Below are 19,665 nucleotides of genomic sequence, written 5' to 3' on the forward strand. Positions count from 1 at the left end.
GTTACCCCATGGAGCTGCACAATGCCTGTCTTTAATGCAGGGTGTGGGGAGAGGACCGGTGGGCTTTGAGATGCTGACTCAAGACTTTTCTAAGTATATTCACCACTTACAAGGTTGATTTGAGGTATTTGGACCCGTTTCTTACCCTTTAATAAAAGATGCTATCTCCTGCTCTGCGAAAACTTGGGATATTTGAAGGCGGTTGGTAGAAAAATACTGGTTTGTGTCTTTTGGGCTGAAACTAGGAATATTATAGAGGAGGAAAGCATTGGTGCTGCTTTTGAAACAGTACTGAATGCAAATTTTTGTGTCTCTTGGATATTGTAAAACGTCATGTTCTTCAAACATGGCAGAGAGGGCTACCCATGCTTTTTAATGAAGAACACATACTTTTCGTCCAAATTAGTTTTCCCTCTCCTTTCCCCAGCACACAAGAAGGGGAGAGGCTGGTGTTTTGCGTCATGAGTAAACCCCAACATCTCTTCAGACAACAGCAAAAAGCGCCATCTTCTATCCCAAATACTGCGTGGGCCACTCAGGTGAAAGCACAAGGTACTGAGAAGCAGAATTTATCCAGCAGGGAGCTGCTTCCTTCCATCATAAACCATCCAAACCCTTCCAGCCCTGGCATTTCATGCATTTCATATGCGGTAGGAATCACTTGGTGTCCCACTGGGAAAAGCAGCCAAAGTCTGGCTGATAAGCTAATAACTGAAAAATATTTACCCCCAACTTGGCATTAGCATGGAAATTGTAATAGCTCATTTGCAAGCAGCCTAACTGTTACATAGCATAGCTAGAGAGTATATATTAAAAGCCTATATAGCCAGCCACGTCTGGAGCTCTGCCTACACACAGATTGAAAGCAAGGCTGGTGGATCTGCCAGCTTTCATCTCCCCACCTTGATCTCAGTGAGGTGCCTTGCTGGCTTTTGTTAGCTCTGTAATTAAGCACAAAGGAGTGGTTGAGGCAGAAATGGTTAACTCACTGAGCAATATAATGTCAAGTCAGTGGTACTGAGTTGTTCTGTAGGAGTTTAAACATTAATTTTGTTGTTAAATGCCATCGTCTGTCTTGTGATCATCTATAGTGTAGGTCACATGTTTTCTGATAAATTTGAAGAAAATCAAATAAAGGATCCCGAATGCTGGGATCTGTGAAACTGAAGTCGGTTGAAGTCTAACGTTGATGTTTCTAGAGCTGCAAAGAGGTGGGGGGCAAAAAGGAAACGATGAAATCTGCATTATTCATCTAGCAGAGACATGCTGCTCAAACCCAGCACCTTCCAAAGCCGGGAGACTTGCCCTTCCCTTCTCCCCTGCAGCACAAGCCAGGAGAACATAAACTAGTGCTGGAGAGACGGATTAACGGAGGAGACCATTCTCTGCCGAAAGGCTTGTGGGAGGTTCTGCAGGGGTGTTTGTAAGGCTCTTGAAGGGGCTCAGGACAAGGAGAACTTTCTGGGACTGGGGAAGATGAGGTCTGGAGACCTCCATGAACCTTCCCTTGCGAAATCCACCTTTACAGGGCTCAGAGCAGAGAAGAGTTATAATGAGACTTGGTGTTTGCAAGATTTTTTTTTCTCTCCTGGTTTATTAACCACCAGCCCCTTTATAGCAATCCTAGAACCACTCCTACATATATACTTCTTTTGAAGCACACATTTGCACGTTAGCTCAGCCCTGCACAGATTTTTGGTCAATCAGAAAATGTCACTGCAGCAGCCAAGTTCTTTGCGTGCTCACTCAGGCGCGCAAGCTGGAAGTGCCTCTGAAGAACACCTTAATATTTGATTTTACTTTTCACCCCTTTGGGACCCGTGGACACTAGCTTGGTTTTAAATTAAAGTAATCATCCTGCCTTTTCAAGTCCAGCTCTACAAACACTGTCCCTCTGCGAGATAAAAATAGGAAGGCAAGACACAGAGACTTCTTCCAGATGTTGTCCAAGGAATAGCACTTAGGGAAAACGGTGATTTATTGATGGAGACAGTCTTGGGGGAAGCGAATATTCAAACGCGTTAGGATTTTTCCTTTAGCAGGGTTTCCTGCAATGTTAATTTTTTTATTGCAGTGCCTTTTTATGCCCTTCTCCTGGACGAAGCTTTGTGCTGCACAGCCTTGTTTTCATCTGCCTTTTCTTTTTTTCCCCCTTCCAGTTTGAGCGGCACGACCCGGTGGAGGGGCGGATCACGGAGCGGCAGTTCGGCAGCATGCTGCTGGCCTACAGCGGGGTGCAGTCCAAGAAGCTCACTGTCATGCTGAAGCAGCTCAAGAAGCACTTCCAAGACGGAGAGGTCAGTGGCATTGGTGGCAAATTCAGGCAACTGCGGTGGGGGCAGCCATCCCACACTGTGCTGAGAAATGAGTAAGCAATCTCTGTCGTCTTAAGAAAAGCACCTGCACCTTTTTAAGCAGCATGGGGAGACACGCTGACTTTGCAGATGATGAATACTTTGTCGGCAGCAGGGAGATGGAAGAGGTGGGATTGCAGGAGTCAGTGTCCAGATCAGTGTGTAGGTTTGTCCTTGTTAAAATGGATGCTGTAATTTTCAAAATTTAAACTCGCTGAATGGCACCCTGGGTCTGGCGCCAGAATAAACACTGAAGACGTGATCCTAGTTACTGGCTTGTCCTTGGATTAATTAGCTGCAGTAACTGGGTAGTTTATTATTTATTTATGAACTTACGTGAAAAATTATTTGAATTACTTATGATTTAGAGATGAATAAGGTTGTAGATCCTACACTCATTAATTTAGTGAGAGACCTTGGAATAAGACATCTGTACCAAAAGAATGTGCTTTATCAGGTAAGGCAAGTACGGACTGCTAAATTATTTCAGTATTAGAATTTCAAGTCTGCTTCTATAAAGATGGATTGTTCTTTTATTAACGAGGTTATAAACAAGTGATTCATCAAAATGAGAATGGATGGAAAGTCTTTGGCTGGGAATTGAGTCGGTCTGACTGTTTCAGAGCCGCTTCCTCCTCATATCAGAACTGGCATTTATTTCTTAACTGGTTTAGATGCAAACTGTGTTATAAAACACAAGTGTTGGCCAGAGTCTAGTTCTCTTTTGGCCCATTTTGGTGTCTTAACTGGACTCCTGTGATGTGCAGGAATCTTCAGTTTAAGTGAAGCCACTCCAGTGACTTCTTTCCCTCATTTTTTCCTTTCACCAGTGCTGGAGGAGAATTTGGGTGTACTGAAGCAGCGGGGCACATAGACTAATGGGTTTCTATCAACTGCAAATAATGCCAAAAAGTTAAAAACTGAAGGACACTATAAGCTAGCCACAAGGCCATTGTGTTCCTGCCAGAGGAGCCACGGTACCTGCAGCTTCTCGTGGCCTCAGGGTGCCAGAAAGAGGGACTTTTTTGTAGATTCCCTGATGTTTTGTAGGAAAATAGGCTTGATATTTAATAGGCTGCTAGCAATAGACGGTGTCAATGTGACATTGGAGCTGAGATGCATTGTGTGTTAATATTTGGAAATCTGACTTCTCCAGCTCTTTGTCTCCAGCTTAAATAAGACCATTGATGTTTCTAAGGTTGTTATCAGTTTATTTGATCTTTGAGCAAGACACTGCAGATTTGGCTTTTCCAATACCTCAGCTCCCCTTGAGCTTTAACAGGAATCATTTGATTTCTTGTGGAAAAAATCCTTAACCATGATATGCGTCTAACAGAAGATATCAGCTCAGTCAATTCTTCTGCTGTGATTTGGGGTTTTTTTAATATATATGCACACACACATATATATATATTATTGAACAGTAGCCGGTGTATGAGAAATTCGGCAGAGGGAGTTCCTTTGCAAGGTTTCTTATAGCAGATATTTTCTTCCTTTCATATGTAAGCCAAGACACTGACATCTGTGGCAGAGGAAGAACTTCTTGTTTTTACCTTATTCCTTATCCCCGAATCAGCCAGATTGTGTTTCTATTTGCAGATAACCGTATTCAGAGCAAGTCTGTCTTTCTTTATTTCAAGGACTTTCAAGGAGAGAAACTGGGGAATAGGACAAAAAATGGCACTTGCAGGAAATAAAATTGGTGGAAAACACATAATTCCTTAGACCATGGGAAATGAAACACCCTAAATCCTAAAATGAGACAGCCTCTCCTTTAACAAGTACAAGATATTTAATGGTTTAAGGAGATGTAAAAGGTGCAAGAAGTGCCAGCCACTTTGCACTGGAGGCAGATAAGCCTTTTTTTGCAGCCAGGGCAGCACAAAATCAATGCTTATGCAGAGCTAGAGAAATCAGGCATTGAAATCCTCCACTTCAGCAGGTTTTAGCTCACGGACAGTCCAGCCTCGTGCCTAACTTTGCATTGTCTTTTATACAAGAGAACCTTTTCTTGAAAGTTTGTAGGGTTCTTTTTCCTCTGGGGTATTTTAGAAGGCCATATCCCTTGCAGATTTGCGTGCAGCGCTTCGTATTTAAATACTTACGTCGTTTTATTGGATCACCCTGGTGCAGCTGTCAGTGCTTTTACACAGCTTAAATTTCCCCATTGCTTTAGGAGCAGGACTGCTGTGACCAGAATCACGTTAGCCACCTCTTGAGCTTTCTGGATAACTTATTCAGGGATGCACTTGCAAAGTTTTCGTTGTAAATGAATTAAGCCAGAGAGTGTTCTCCCATTTGAAACTGCAGAAGCCAGACGCTTGTGTTGCTTCTTCCTCTGTGTTTGTAACCCTGACATCTGCAAAGCCAGCAGCTGCTTCGGCTGGGCTCTGCTTTACTCCCAGGTAATAAAAAGGGAGCAGAGCTGGCGCTGTCTGCTGCTCTCCCTTCAGCTCCCAGGCCTCAAAGAGGTGTTAAAGCCACCTACCTTCTCCAGTTATCCTGCGATACTTTCCAGTCACCGAACACCTTGTAGGTCTGAGAGGTTTATGATGCAAACATGTTCTGCTGGAAGGATTTTTCCCCAAATCCCTTCTTCCCATGCTTCACTAGCCTACTTTTGTAGCAGCATAGTATCATTATCTGCAGTTTACTAACCTGTGTAACTCCCCTCTACACCAACAGCCTTTGACTTGCTGTTGCTTTCCAAAGAAAGTGGGAGTAAAATAAATTTAATAGTGTGATGCTGGGAGGGGAATGGCAGTAATCGTACCAAACCTTCCCGGCAAGGTTTGCCTTGGAAATGCAGTTTACCTTTTAGAGTGCTTTCTTATGAAATCTGCCAAACATCATCTTCTCTGTCTGATGCAATTACCTTTTCTGCACAAGGCAACCCTGGCAGCCTCCAGAACGTTAAAAGCTCTGGGTTTAATCTAACCTTCAGCCATTTTCCAACATCGTTATTATACGTTCCTGCTTTGGGGAATGGCATGCATTCTTGTATTAATTTATAATCTGCTTTCATTTTTATTTTTCGTGAGGAAAAATCCCATTTTACCCTGGATACCTGGACTCCTCCGCATATTCAGCAGGGCTGCGTTATCCCACTAAAAAGGACTTGAGTCATTGGTAGTATTTGCAAGCAGGGTATTTGGTTTATATCTCCCTAACCGCTAGAAAACCAAGCTGACTCTTCAGAAACTAGTGATTCAGGTCATCTTCTGCACGTGCTTTGGGGGCTGTGTAGCATATTTTTCTGTTGAGGTGGCAGAGGGTAGGAGGGAGATTTAATTCTACCCAGCTGAAACCTGGGTTTCCAGGTAAAAAGCCCTAACTTTCACGGAAGGTGTTTGAGCCGTCGTAAGATGCGTGTTGCAAGCAGATACGCGTTTCTGGAGTCTGCCTGCTTACGTATCGCTGGTATTACTTAAATAATGAAAGGATTTAGGGTTACGAAGCAACAGCTGGATCTACAAATGCCTTGAAAGAAGTGATCATCCAGATCCCACAATCGCTACCCTAATGGTCTCCAGCTTTGCAATTTTTGTGATTCCAAATTAACACAGGCCTCCATTGTATAATGGAAACACCTATTGGTCTTTCAGTGGAGATGTGAATCACTTCCAGAGAGCCGAGCAGCGCTGACAGACACATCGATGGGGGATAGATAAATTCCCATACTTAGACTTCTGACCGATGAAGGTGATCATTCATCTGTTGACTTGTCGGTGTAAGCCTGAGGCTGCCCCAGGCTCTGATTTTATTTATTTTGGTAGCTGGAAAGGAGTTAATGCTGATTCCAGCCTCAACTATAGGATTTATCAATAAAATATTAAATTCCATAATACTGATGGCATTTTTGCTACAGAGATCCAGTATCTCTGTCCACATGAAAGACTGGCTTTGTAGGATGCCCCAGTATGTCATTGGTTTTGCTTTTTCAGCTGGTGAAATGACCGCAAGTTTATGTATGTAAGCATGTAAACCTTCCCTGTCACCCACTGAAGCAACAGCAATTACGGTGTTGGTGCTAAACAAGGGGCCGTTCTGCATGGACAGCGACGCAGTTGGGCATCTGCTGTTTCGTGGTGGGAAATTCCAGGGAAATGCAAAGCTGGGGCTCTTTGCTTAGAAGAGCTGCTGTGATGCCTTGGGGCCACTACTGCAAACCTTGGATGTCCCAAACAGAGCAGGTAAACCACAGCACGGTGTCTTCTGCTGCCCTGAAAGTGGCTGCACGCCTCCTGGTTCCTGCAGGCTTTCCACATTTTTAGTGCTTTGCTGCCAGGCAGGAGCATGTCAATCAGGAAGCGCATAGCAGGAAGGCATCCAGATGGGTGTCTGATTTGCAAAGATGTGTTCTCCTCTAGGTCTGTTGTACCAAACAGAGGAACCTTTGCAGTACTTCCTGCAGAAGTACCTGACTGATTTGACTTTTTTCTTCTTTGCTGGGACAGTATTTTATTTAATTCTGCCGTACACCTTTCAGCATCTTCCTGGGAAGCGGAGCAGGTCTACACTTAAAGCAAGCTCCCTGTACAGTAACTGGGGATTTTTTTTTTTTTTTTTTTCAGATCTATTGTTCACATGTGCATTTTGCTATCTCATCCTTTTTGGTCTGGATCCATGAATCCAGGGCTGCCAAAGCCTGCTGTTGCATCTGCTGGTGCGCACACTGTGCGATGTCCATCAGCGGTGCTTTGGCACGTACTCGTTACAGCGAAGCTAGGAACAAGTTGCACATTTTGTGTGATTCTTCTGCTTACAATTCTAGAGGCACCATGTCTGTATGAGAAGATCATTTTTAAAATGTCCTTTTTCTTTCAAAAAAAGATAGGTGTCTTCTCTCCTGATTAGAAGTCTTTGGGAAGAGTTTGTGCAGGGTTACAATGAATTGTATAAATTAATATTTGACAGTACCTGCTGAATGTGTTCTCTTCCATCCAGACCATGAAACCATGCCACGTTATGCAGTTGGGATTTTTAGTGTCTTGCTATATCAGTCTGTCGTGCTAGACAGGATAGGAGGAGCCTGAATCTGAACTCCTCTTGGCAAGCTGATTTATCTCCTCCAGAGAGGAAGGCTAAGTGGTTATTACTGTGGTGATGATTTACCTCCTCCACTGGCTCTGGCCCGTGGCCATGGTGGGGAGTTTGGAGGCTGCAGCTCTTGTCCCAGCACTGATACTGGCACTAAATGGCTCGATAAAATCAGCTGTCGTGCAGTGTAAGTGGCTGGGGGTCCTGGGGCTGCGCTTGCCAGGAGCTGCTCTCCCAGCGGGCTCCCTGCCGGCTGGGTGGGCACGGAGAGGAGCGAGTCACTTACCCCCTGCCCGCCCGCCAGCGGTGCTGCGATGCAGCAGTGCCAGAGGCGGGGATCTCGGGATGCATTTCTGTTACTACCTGGGTGCGTGGCCGTAGGTGTTCACTGAGCACACGCTCGCCTGTCCCAGGGTGAGCTAAGCCCTGGGGGACTGTGCTGGTAAGTGGAGCAGACAGCGATCCAGCCCCGCAGCCATCCTGCCACCAGCAGCAAAGCTAACTGGGGCACCTCTGTATGTGCTGTGTCACCTTCTGTGACGCTGGGTAAGACGTGGATCCCCCCAGGGATCCCTGAATCTCTTGGGAGAGACCATGCAGCACTTGAACTATTTCTTTATTGACATTGCAAGTGTGCAGGCTTGAAAAAAATATATAAATGAACCGGCTTGCAGCAGCCTCCTGCATCCCAACCACAGCCTCACGGTGTGTCCGCTCTTTTGGGTGAGGGCTGGCCGCAGAGCAAGGGCCAGAGAGATGCTTTTTGGTCTCTGCCACTGCTGACCGTGTGTGGGGAAGTCCCTTGCCATCACACAGCTGGTGGGGCTGGGAGGGGAGCTGAGGCAGTTAACGAAAGTTCAGGTCACATCCCATATCCATAGGTGCCAAGGTAGGAGTGTTTTGAGTGTGCAGATGAATTCCCTTCTGGCTACAGCTTTGGGCCGATGAGTCACTATTTTTTTGTTAATCCAGATAGTGTCACAAACTCCTTTTCCCACCACTGTAAGACTGTCTTTTCCCTGTCCCTAGGGTCTGACGTTTGAGGAGGTGGAGAGCTTCTTCACTTTTCTGAAGAACATAAATGACGTGGACACAGCTTTGAGCTTCTACCACATGGCTGGAGCTTCGCTTGATAAAGGTATTAAAATCCGCGAGACAGGTGCTGAAAGCTTGAAGGAACGCAACTCATGCTGTGTCTTTGAAGTTGAGATGATGCTGAACGAGCCCAGGCTGACAGGATAAAAATGTACCGAAATCACAGTTCCGCTCTGTAATGAGAGGTCTAACTTGCTACATCTATGGATAAAGAGGTTTTATACGTCCCCAGTTTTAGATGTAGAGGGGAAAAAAGGCTGAAATACATGGCCTGAATAGATTAGGAAGCGGTGATGTCATGGTGATATCTTCAGCAGGACTATCCCGGCCTGACGCATGCTGAGGCATGATGGCCTCGTGAGTGTGTCACAGGCTCAGGGACCAGAGCACAGGCACACCAGTGTTTTTTCTTCATCCCCATCTTCTGGAGTGAGGTTTTTTTCTCCTTTTGTGAAGTACTTGAAAAATTATTGTTGGCAAAGACAAGCGGTATTATCAGAAGTATTCCTGCAAACTGTATCTTCTGTAGAGGTCTCCGTGATCGATGAGGCAGAGGCACTAACCAGCAGTGGAGCTGGTGGCAGGAACGTTTCAACCCTTGTTTTGTTTCAGCTTTGCTTAAGAATGAGAGGCTTTGCTTAGAAATAAGAGCTGTGTGGCAGATGCTGCGTTTCTGATCTGAAATCCAAATAATGGCAACGACCTTTGGAGCTCCCAGGCACACGGGAGGGAAGGGTGGGGAGCACTGGAACCCCACTGAGGTCCCAGACTGAGCATCGAAGTCTGTCCAGAGGAGGCTGTCTTCAGATAAGCCACAGTCCAGAGGCTGCACTGAGGAGGCGCTGAGGCCGGAGGAGCTGGCTGAGTAAAATTCAGAGCTGGTGTTTCCTGGGGGGCTTGGTAATAGTGTGGTTTATTGATCAGACCAATCCATATCCTTCTTCATCTCATAATGTTTTTCCTTTTCTGAGCTAGTCCATATCAGGTACATTCTCAGATCTGAAACACTGATTTAAAAACAAAACAAAAAACCCCTATTCATTTTAAAAAAAAAAAAAAGTCCAACTCCGCTGTCAGGAGTTCACAAGTCACAAGTGTGTGCTTTTCTTTTCTAGGTCTTTTTTTAAGAGTTATTTTTTCAGAAAACTCAGATTGGGAATATTAAAAAAAAAACCCCGATGGCAAACTCGTTAAAAGTTTTCTAGGCTAAGTGGGAACGCTTGTCTACTAGAAAGTTAAAGCTGATATATTCAGGCAGCTGCAAAATTAAATTATTTGGAAGTGAGCTATTCTTCCAGCCACTGCTGTTGTGGGAATATTAGAACATAACAGGTTTTTGGGCAGGGAAATTACCAAGTGAGTCAGACGCATCGCATCGCTTCTTGCATGTGTCAACAGCCCTTTGGTTTTTTTGGGGGTAAATCATCTGTACTCTTTGTTTTACATCACTGTTATCTTAAGACTTGAAGTTAAAAGAACCTGATAGGGTTTTCTTTCATTTAAAAGTAAAAGTACGAAGTACAGATGCGCTGCTGCTGTGCAGAGTCCTTTCTGCAGCATCCCATGAGGAGGTAATAGCCCAGTGAATCTAATTTACTCAGTGTCTGCAGTAAATTAGCAATTGCCCAGTCATAGAATATATATTTATGGAGTATTTAGGTCTGCGCACAGTTGGTAAATCAGTGTGATTGCTGTTTAATTATGTGCGATTAATAAGCTTGTGATGGAGCCACAGCCATTGAGCTGGGAGTCCTTTGGCTGGAGTAAGAAACCTTCGGGAGGCTTGGTGGTGTGCAGGGCACGGCCTCAAACCACTCGCAGCCCAGCTGTCTCCAGGCCCATGTCCCTGCCTGCAGGGCCCTGGCTGCCGGGGGAGTTTTCCTTGGGCTTGGGCAGAAGAGGAGGGTTATCCTGCAAATCCCCTCTTTGCATGTGCCTGGTAGCTGACACAAATCACCCCTCGCGTCCTTCTGTGCTGCTCAACCCAGAGATGCTCCTGCGTACCTGGCAGGAGGCATGGAGAGAGCATTTTGCTGCCATCCTAACGAAGTGCAAAGCAAGCTGCAGTGAAATACCTGCGTTTTGCAGCAGGGATCTGTGTGCGGCCACACCTAAATCGTCTATGCATTACCCGTTTCCATATGCATGCGCTCCGAGTCTGGATATTGCACCCACAAATCAAATAAGCAATAAATGGGGCGTACTTTTCCAAAAGTCAAGCTTTCACAAGGTTGCTTATTAAAAAAACAAATAATGTAAAAATTACTCCTTGTGTGGAGAGGAAGAAGATGATAGTTTGTATATCAACTAAATTGCTGCTAACCTAATGCAGCAAATGTTATTAGAATTTTAGAAGGGACGTTTAAAGTTTAAGAGGGAAAAAATGGATGGCACAAAACAGCCATAGCTTGACAACCTGTTTTCTGTGTTGAATTAAAGTAGCCTCCTCATCTAAAAACGGTCATAAACCTGTATTTTAATGATGCACAGAATAACACACAGATTATTTCTTAGTCCATCTTTCATTTTACCAGAAACATAATAGCCGTCATTCTCTTAAATCATAAGCATTACTCAGAAAACTTTCTCAGCCAGGGCTTACAGCTGGCAGCAGGACCAGAGCCGAACTCGTCGCTTATTCCCCTTTCAAGGCAAGAGTGTGAATTGCGCTTTCCTGTTGGCACCGTCTGTAGCCAGGCTTTCCAAGCAGCCGTTCTGCTGGCGTGCCAGCAGAGAGCCACCGTGTAACTCCTTGGTGGCTTAGGGCAAGGCACAGGTGTGCTTCGCTAGAGGTGGGCCAACGTGAGGGGAGGTGGCTGAGCCTGCTGCTCGCTCTCGGGGCTCAGCCAGCTCGGAGCGTGGCTGCAGCCCAGAAGGGGTTAACAGAAGACCATTTTATTTGAGGTATCGAGCTTGAAACGGCTGCAGGCTTGACAGGGAATTTGGAAGGAGGTAGAGGTGAGTTTTGAGTCCAGCATGTATTTGTCATTGAACTGCTGCTTGCTTTAATCTGCCTTCAGAGCTGGATGAAAGAAGTCAGTCCCGCATGGAGGCACAGATCAGATCACTCTTCTAGAGTAATGGCATGTAGTCAGTGCTGGTAGTTGGCGGGGAGGACTTCTGTAGGGTAGGTGAGGTTGGCAGAGATCTCTTGAGACCCTCTAGTCCAACAGGGTCACCTACAGCAGCTCGCCCAGGGCCACCTCCAGTCAGGTTTTGGGTATCTCCAAGGATGGAGATGCCACACCTCTCTGGGTGTGTAAGAAAGCCTGGATGAGTATTTGAGGTGATAATTTGTGAGAAGGAGAAGAGTCAAACCATGAAATCTGGTGTCCTGAAGCAGCAAGTCAGGGTCACGGGTTGTCACCTTTGCTGCCCTCACACCAGTTCATTTATGTGTGTTTTATGTGCGCGTCCTGATGGAGAGGTGCTTGGCACCCTGTCCTCGAGGAGGAGGGGCCTGGAGCTCGCCTGCACTTTGATTTTAGTACATGCACAATTACGGCGCGGTGTTTGCTGAGCACTGATGCAATGAGGTGTTGTGCAAAGCTCCGTCACAGCAGAGCATCCCTGTCCGTAAGGCTTTAAGAAATCAGCTTGGTAACCCTGAGGTCAAGCTCTTCCTAGATCAACAGCCCCTGGAAGATGCTGAAAACCTTTCAGTTTAGAAACCACTTATTGTGTTGGAATCTCCTTTCTTGACTTATTTATATATGTGACTATTATATAAACAGTGGATTGGCTCTGCCTTTGGTCTGGCAGTTCTGCTTTTTTCCCCAGAAGTGTGATCTCCATGACTTTCCGTTGTGTTCCCTTTGTCGGAACAGTTTGCACTCCGCTGCAGGGGTGCAGGCCTCGCATTTTGAGAAGAAAAAGAAGAGAGTGTTGTGCCACAGGATTGTGTAGGGTTTGTACATTTCTCTTCTGGATGGATATTCCGGTACGTACACATGCAAATTGTTTGGAAAAAGTTCAATAGATTTTTGCTAGCTCTAATGTCAAATGGCACCCAACATTTCCAGTTGGAATGCTTAAAATGAAACGTGTGTATCAACGGGAGACACTACATAACCGGACTTCTGGGAACCCAAAATACACGTGTCCTGTCTCCACAGCCTGGGACTGCCCGGGGCAGGGAGCCCTGCTCCCGTCACCCTGGGTGCCATTCAGGAAACGATGGCAGCAGCCCAAATGTCTGATTAATCTCAAGACGGAGGGAAAAAAAAAATTGAGTTTTGCCATCTGAGTTTTGCCCATAGAAGAGCCCTGTCTGTAAGCACTTGGTGAGGCATTACTCACAGTGCGGTGCTGGGAATTGAAGTGCAAAAAAAATAACTGTGTCAGACGCTAAACTTGCATAAAATAACTCAGATGGCGCATTAAAGGAACCGGTGGGAGACGCCAGCACTTGAAATTTTGAAAGCCGCATAGCTTTTCAAGATAGAAACATGGAACTCATTTTCAGTACTATAAAATCCAGGAGGCTTTCCCGTGTAGAGATGGATGCAGGCATCCCAAATCTAGACAAGCTTTATGTTTCCCCAGACAGCACCTATTTCATTTGCAAAATGATAAAGAAATGATGCTGGGAGGTTCACTTCAATATTGTTTGCCTCACCAAGATACCTTGTCGTATGGAGTGTGTGTGTCCAAGTGGAAAGCAGAGACACTTTCCCTTCCTTGTGACTCCTTAAAACCCAACAGCATTGTTACTCAGCACAGCACAGTCACGCAGCCCCTGTGAAATAACATTTTTGCAGAATTTTTGCGTCGAGCAAGAACATCATGATGGAGGTGACTCTTGTGCAGTTGGATTAATAGAGGAAGCAGTAACCAGCAGCCGTAAGTACAAATTACAGCTGGTAAAACTGTGGCCATGAAAAATAAATAAGCATGTGTCAGAGAGAAGAGAGGGATCAGGCAACACCCTGTAGAGATGGAAGGAGGGGGGTGAAAACTCAGCAGAAAGAGACGCCTTGTAATTAAACAAAATAATTCTGACTTTTTTCCATATAAGGCTATAGCAAATAACTTCTTCAGTAGGGTACCATGGGCACCAGGAGGAGAGGATGGCATCAAAGCTTGGCTAAGCACCTTTAAAGAAGATTTACATTTAAAAGGTCTGGGTCTCGGGTGAGTTGGCTTAACAGCTCTTAAAACCTCTACCGTTGTCAAAGTTGAGGTGTTTTAAAGTGCCTCCCCAGCAGAAGGACTTTCTGGGGAGAAAATAAGCTGAAAAATAAGTGTATCTAAACTCTTTCTTTTACCTAAACCTCGTCTTTTTCCTTGAGCTTTACACGTTACTGAAGTCCCCCGGCCGCGCTTGTGGCAGGTGGGAGTTACAGCGTGGGTTTGGCAGCTGGCTGGAGCCAGCCCTGTATTCAGGGAACGAGCGTCGCCTAATTGGGGAGGGGAAAGGTGCCTTTTACAAAGGCACATATAAAATCCAGAGGCAGGGCATTTATCTCGGTAGAAGGGACTATGCCACCCACCATTTGTCTCTGGTGTTTGCTGCAACTTCGTGTTCGTGGTGTTTAACCAAAGAGGACCTATAAATACTGTATTACACCTGTGCAATTTATAGTCACCCTCTCCTCTGGTTTGGTGTGGTGCTGGCCATCAGGCCCTCCCTCTCGGTTCAAGGGGGAGAGCTGAAGGCAGCTTTGTCATTTAATTTGTGCGTGTTTGATGTCCGCGTGAGCTAATTAAATGATGGACCATTAAAGCCCTTCTTGGAGGGCTGCTGCCATCTAATGCGCCTGCTTGCTTCTATTGCAGTTCGTTCATTCGATCGTGTTGCCTCTTGCTGGCTGATTTGTGTGTATTCAGAAAAGAGAGCCAGAAGGAAAGGGATGCATGGACATGGTGGCTGTCCCTGTGCTTAAAATATTAATTCCCCCCTCTCCTTTGCTAGCCGGGTTTTCTTGAGAGCTGTACGGCGTGCGTGGCGTGCTATATTCTGCAGCCTGTTCGGCGTGGGTGGGCTGGGAGGGATGTGCGGTCTCCCCACAGCTTGGTTGGCAAGGTTCTGGCATAAGGCTGGGGAACAAAATCAATGCAGGTTTTCCTTAATGGTTACATTGCCACCGCCCTCCACAAAGCAGGCTCTGGCTGCCAGCAAGACACGCACAAAAGTGGTGCTGTGCCCTGACTCAGAGCGAGAGAACTGAAATACAGAGTAGCAACTGCAGACCAGGGCTACATCTCTCACGTAGGAAAGGATTTTAACTAAAAAAGAATAATTACAGGGAAACAGTGGGTGCCTACTTGAGATTATAGATATTTTAATCCACCTTCTGTTTAACGTCAGTCTTCTGCATTATTTAGTAAAAGGAGGGATTTTATAGGGGAAGAGGAGCTGATGGTGGCTGTGGATTCCTCCCTGTAAACCCCAAACCTCACTCAGGGGAGCAGAAACGGGGTGGAAGGAACTGATAATCTCAAGAGTCATGGGGGGGGGCGGAAATCCTATTAGAAAGATTTTATGCAGTTTCTAATTAATCCGGTTACGATACAGATTGGGTGCTTTTTTCCTTTCTGACACATAACCTTCAAAATTTCTGAAGGGCCAGTAGCTCTGCAAAGGGACCAGAGTGCATGAACCCAGAAGGCTGCTGTGGATGAAAGCAGAGGCTTTTTTTGGTTTCAATACAGTCTTGGGTTGCGCCGCTTCCCTCTTTTGCCTTGCCGGAGGGGAGCTCTGCAGCTAAACGTTCATCCCAGTTGCTGTGGGCCTGGTGCAAAGTCTCTCCAGACGGGGTTTCCTCGGGTCAGGCTTTGTAGGGAAGCTATTTAACTTAAAATACGCTCACATTCATGCAAAGCCCTTCTGTTTTATTGAGTATCTGGAAGGGAGCAGGGTGTTTCAGCCCTGACAGTGACAGCTGAGCTGCTCTTACCTCTCCTCCTTCCTTCAATTACCAGCTGTCAAAGGGAGACTAGAGGGCAGCCAGACGCACACGAGTACATGCAGGGAAATGGCTAAACCAGCCCGGCAAGGGGTTTTTTTTTTCCGCCCCTTATGCAGCAAAATCTACTGCATAACCCTGCCAGATTGATAGCTCCGTGGATTGCTCTTTTCTAGAGGCGTGAATAAAACTACCACTCGCTTCTTTGCTGATGGGCTCAGCTGCCAGTCTGGCGGGGGGAAGTGAAATACTTCATTACAACTCTTTATTTTATTGCAAGGTTAACCTTGTTTGCTTGCTGCAGGGCCTGTCGCAGGGAGAGGGTGGATGGGTTCACTCTGCAATTATTGGCCCTGAGTTGCTTAACAGGAAAACCATTTTTTATTATTCCTGGCCTGTTGGAATAGTTGGTTCGTAGAGTATCATCTTTGCAGCACTGTCAGAAGGAGCTGTCTTGCTGATCAAGCCCGTCGGGAGAGGTTTCTCACTTGGTGTTTGCTGTAGTGCTGGCGTTTCTTCCAATTTTATAACCAAAGCAGGGGAAAAACATCTCATCTCAGTGTTTTTAGTATTTATCTTGAACACACAGGTGTCCGCATGTCGGTGATCACCAGCAGGCTCTCCTCACCCCGTGTGGTGTTGAAGTAGGAAGGCAAAGGCTTTGAGGAGCCTGGTTTTGAGGCATGTGTTGAACAGGCCGGGGACGAAGCTTATTTCGAGCCTTTTTGAACGTGGCATCTTTTCATAAAGGCAGTTTTCTGTGAAGGAACAAGAGTCTTCCACTCCTGTGCCTGCATTCGCTGCGGCTGGCAGATCGTGACATCTCACTAACCTTGTGCCCTCCTTCCATCGCAGTGACGATGCAGCAAGTGGCCAGGACGGTGGCCAAGGTGGAGCTCTCCGACCACGTGTGCGACGTGGTGTTCGCGCTCTTCGACTGCGATGGTGAGTGACCCCAACCTCGCCCCATTCCTCTTGGCCAGGCTGGGCAAGAGTCAATCCGGGGGAAGAAATAGGGGGAGAAAAATGCCAGCTGTGAAAGCTTGACATGGCCTTGGCTCTTCTTGCCGTGCTACCATCTGCTCTTTGGCCGTGGATCTGTACTGATGCTCCTGCCCTTCTAGTACCCAGCTGATGGTACCCAGCTTCCGAGACGTTGATCTTAAGGTGTTTGGAAAGCACAGCTTGCTACACAGCTTTTTTTTCCCCTCTCCCACTGCCACAAAACTCTTATTTTGTTTAACAAAATGAGCTCTTGTGCTCCAGTGTTGGGAACGAGCCTATCTGGTACTTTGTTATCTCCAAAGTCCTGGACAAATATTAGCTTAATTAATTAATGGCAGCTCTGTGCCCTGCTGGGAAGCTTATTGCTTTGCTGGCCCACAGAGGATGCAAGCGCTTTGGGGTAGCTCATTGCCACACTGAAGCAGTCTCGGGTTGATTTAATGAGAATTAGCGGAGTCTTTGCCACCAGGGGATGATGGCAGCAGTTCAGACCTGGAAAGCAGCAAAATTCTGCATTCGCCCAAAGCTGTCAAGCCAAAACCAGAGGCCTTGCTGGCACCCTGCTTCTCCAGCACAGTCACTAGGATCTGGCAGCTCTGAGTGGCAGCAGTGATGCATAAATAGACAGTTGTTTGCTTTCTGATATAAATATGAACTTAAAATAGCTTTATTTTATTCCTTGTTGTCCCTTTTGGTTTCAGCCCCACCTGCTTCTTTGCACCTTTCTAAGGTTGTATATCTTGTTTCATTTTTCTCTCTGCTTCGGTGCCGCTTTCTGATACGATCTTCAAGCCAGATGATCAGGCTGAAGATTAGAGTGAACCAAAGCATAGGCGAATATTCTCCATTTGCATCCTCTCATAGGAGAATCTGCTAAATATTTTGATAGCAAACCTCTGGGGAGAAAGACTGGGGTTGCCAGAGGAGCCTCCGTAAGGAAGCAAGTGGAATAGCACGCACTAGACCTCTTGGGGCTTTTTGGGGGTTTGGGGTTTTTTTTGTGTGTGTGTTTTCACTCCGTTGGTGTTTACAAACAATGCACGCATGAAAAACCTGCAACACCAGAGGGAATTTTACTCACCCCTTGACAGTTTGCTGGAACTTTGCTGCCCAGATTTGCATTCAGATGTAAGGCAAGAAAAAAAACCAAAGCTCTCAAATGAAGACACTCGTTCATGAAATAAAATGATGTCGTTCCCCATATCAGCCAGAGAGATTCTCTCTCCCTTGATCCGGGGAACCGATGGCACTGGCAGGTTTGTTTCTTGGGGGCTGATGTTCCTCAGATTTCTTCTGTGCCCAAAGGTGGGTCGCTTTCCTGTCCTGCTCTCCAGAAGCTAAAATCAGTGCTTTCAGCTGTGTGCCATAGGCAGGGGAGCAAAACAGGCAACGGGATATGTGCAGCATCACAGCAGAAGGCATCAGCCCCTCAGCAGACAGGCGTTAGGCTGTCGGTCATGCTGTGGCTTGCTGCTGTCCCCTCCAATCAACCAGTGCCCTGAAGAAAAATCCCAGAGGTTTTAATTTATTGGTGGATAAGCAACTACAGAATAAAATTTGTCCCAATTTGCTATAATCTTATTTTTATCATCAATTTCGTTGACTTAATTCTCAATAACCTCACTAGATTAATGAACTTCCCTTCTACTCCATTAAGAAAAATCTGTGCTCTGTTACCCTGGACTCCCGTAATTTCCTAAATCACTTATAGCAGAGAGTTTCCTACAGGTGCATGGGCATTTGCTTCACATTTGCTTTCCTGTCTTCAAGCCCCTGCAAGATGTGGTGGTGCCAGGCTAAGCGGGGTAGCATCCGTAGGGTTGGGATTTAAATGCTGTGGTTCGGCAACCCTTGCTCAGCAGGGTATTTTGGGAGGTTGAAGACAAATGTGATTTCAGTGTCTGCAAGAGGTGACAGTTGTGGCTGCTGCCCTTTAAAGTTAGTGCACGTGGGGAGGAGGTTGGTGGTGGGTTTTCATGTTTCTAAATATACTTTTTTTTTTCTTCTTCTTCTTCTCGCAGGGAATGGTGAGCTGAGCAATAAGGAATTTGTTGCCATAATGAAGCAGCGCCTTATGAGAGGCTTGGAGAAGCCCAAGGACATGGGCTTCACACGACTCATGCGGGCAATGTGGAAATGCGCCCAGGAGACAGCGTGGGACTTCACCATGCCCAAGCAGTAGCGGGGCTAGGGAGAAGCGCCTGGCTTCCCTGCCTCAGCCCTGCCACCACCGCCTGCAGGCGAGCGCCGCCACTGTGGACACCTGTGGAGTGGCACCAGGCTCTGGAGAGCCCAGACTGAACAGGAGTTTTTTGTAAATCGAAGTCAGAAATCAAAGCCTGTTGTATTCACAGCTTCTGCTTGCTGCTGGCCCCATTAATATGCCTCTCTCAGGAAAAAGAAAAGGACTTTTCTTACTGCCGCCACCCCTGCTTTGTGATGCGCCCTTCCTGCAGAGCTGGGCATCAAGCGAGCTGGTCGGGCTGCACCCAAATCATTGTCATTTAACGTTATTACAAAATGGCATGGGGTTTATTCTAATTCTGAGATTGCTCCTAAGAAAGAAGCTGTGGGATTCCTGGATAGATCGTACTGGTCGGACCTAGGAGCAGAGGCTGGAGGAGGCAGGTGCAGAGAGCACCCCAGGATTTCGTTGGCCAAATGCTCCGTGCACCCCGAGAGTGTCGGTGGGTGGAGGGGATGGGTGCACCCGCAGAGGGGCTGTTTGAGCTGAGGTGCTGCCTCTGGCATAAGAGCAGTTAGAAGTGGTGGAGCAACCAGCTCTGCTGCCCATCCTGCCTTGCATAAGCAACCTGCTGCGGGAGGTCTCAAATTATTTTTTTTTAAATGGAGAGTCCTCTCCATGGGGAATTGCTGTTCTGCAATGGGAACAGGCTGAAAGATGTTATTTTCTGAGTGTTGTCCTCTCTGTAAAGTATCATGTAAAGATACTGCTCACAACAACATGGCTCATGGCTCATCTCTTTCAGTTGCTTCAGGCCTTCACCAAAGGCTGGTGGTGAGTCACCACAGATGGGTGTTTTGGAAGGGGGGAAAAAAAACAATGGAATGACTTTCTGGAGCTGGAAAGACAAAGGCCAGAAGTCAGGGCTGGAAGGGCCAGAGCTGCTGAGTTCGCTGCCCCACGTTGCCAGCCAGCCCTGGGCAAGTGGCATGGTTTGGGACGGCCCCAGAAGCCATCTGCCACAGGCTCCGCCTGGCAGAGAGGAGCGCTCTCTGCGGGTGTTTGAGGGACAGCCACG

General features: G+C 46.5%; 1 protein-coding gene across 5 annotated transcripts in view; it reads left to right on the forward strand.

Moving 5' to 3' along the window:
- The window catches only part of MICU1 (mitochondrial calcium uptake 1), a 110,790-nt gene extending 91,424 nt beyond the window's left edge, over nucleotides 1–19,366 (forward strand). For all 5 annotated transcript variants that reach the window (XM_075109378.1, XM_075109381.1, XM_075109377.1 and 2 more), the window contains 4 exons: nucleotides 2,160–2,297; nucleotides 8,424–8,532; nucleotides 16,253–16,342; nucleotides 18,424–19,366. In XM_075109378.1, coding sequence (XP_074965479.1) covers nucleotides 2,160–2,297; nucleotides 8,424–8,532; nucleotides 16,253–16,342; nucleotides 18,424–18,584 — 498 coding nt within the window. In that variant the 3' untranslated portion in view covers nucleotides 18,585–19,366. The remainder of the gene's footprint in view (nucleotides 1–2,159; nucleotides 2,298–8,423; nucleotides 8,533–16,252; nucleotides 16,343–18,423) is intronic.
- The last annotated feature ends 299 nt before the right edge of the window (nucleotides 19,367–19,665 follow it).

Source organism: Phalacrocorax aristotelis, chromosome 14, assembly GCF_949628215.1.
Source record: "Phalacrocorax aristotelis chromosome 14, bGulAri2.1, whole genome shotgun sequence".
Taxonomy (NCBI): domain Eukaryota; kingdom Metazoa; phylum Chordata; class Aves; order Suliformes; family Phalacrocoracidae; genus Phalacrocorax; species Phalacrocorax aristotelis.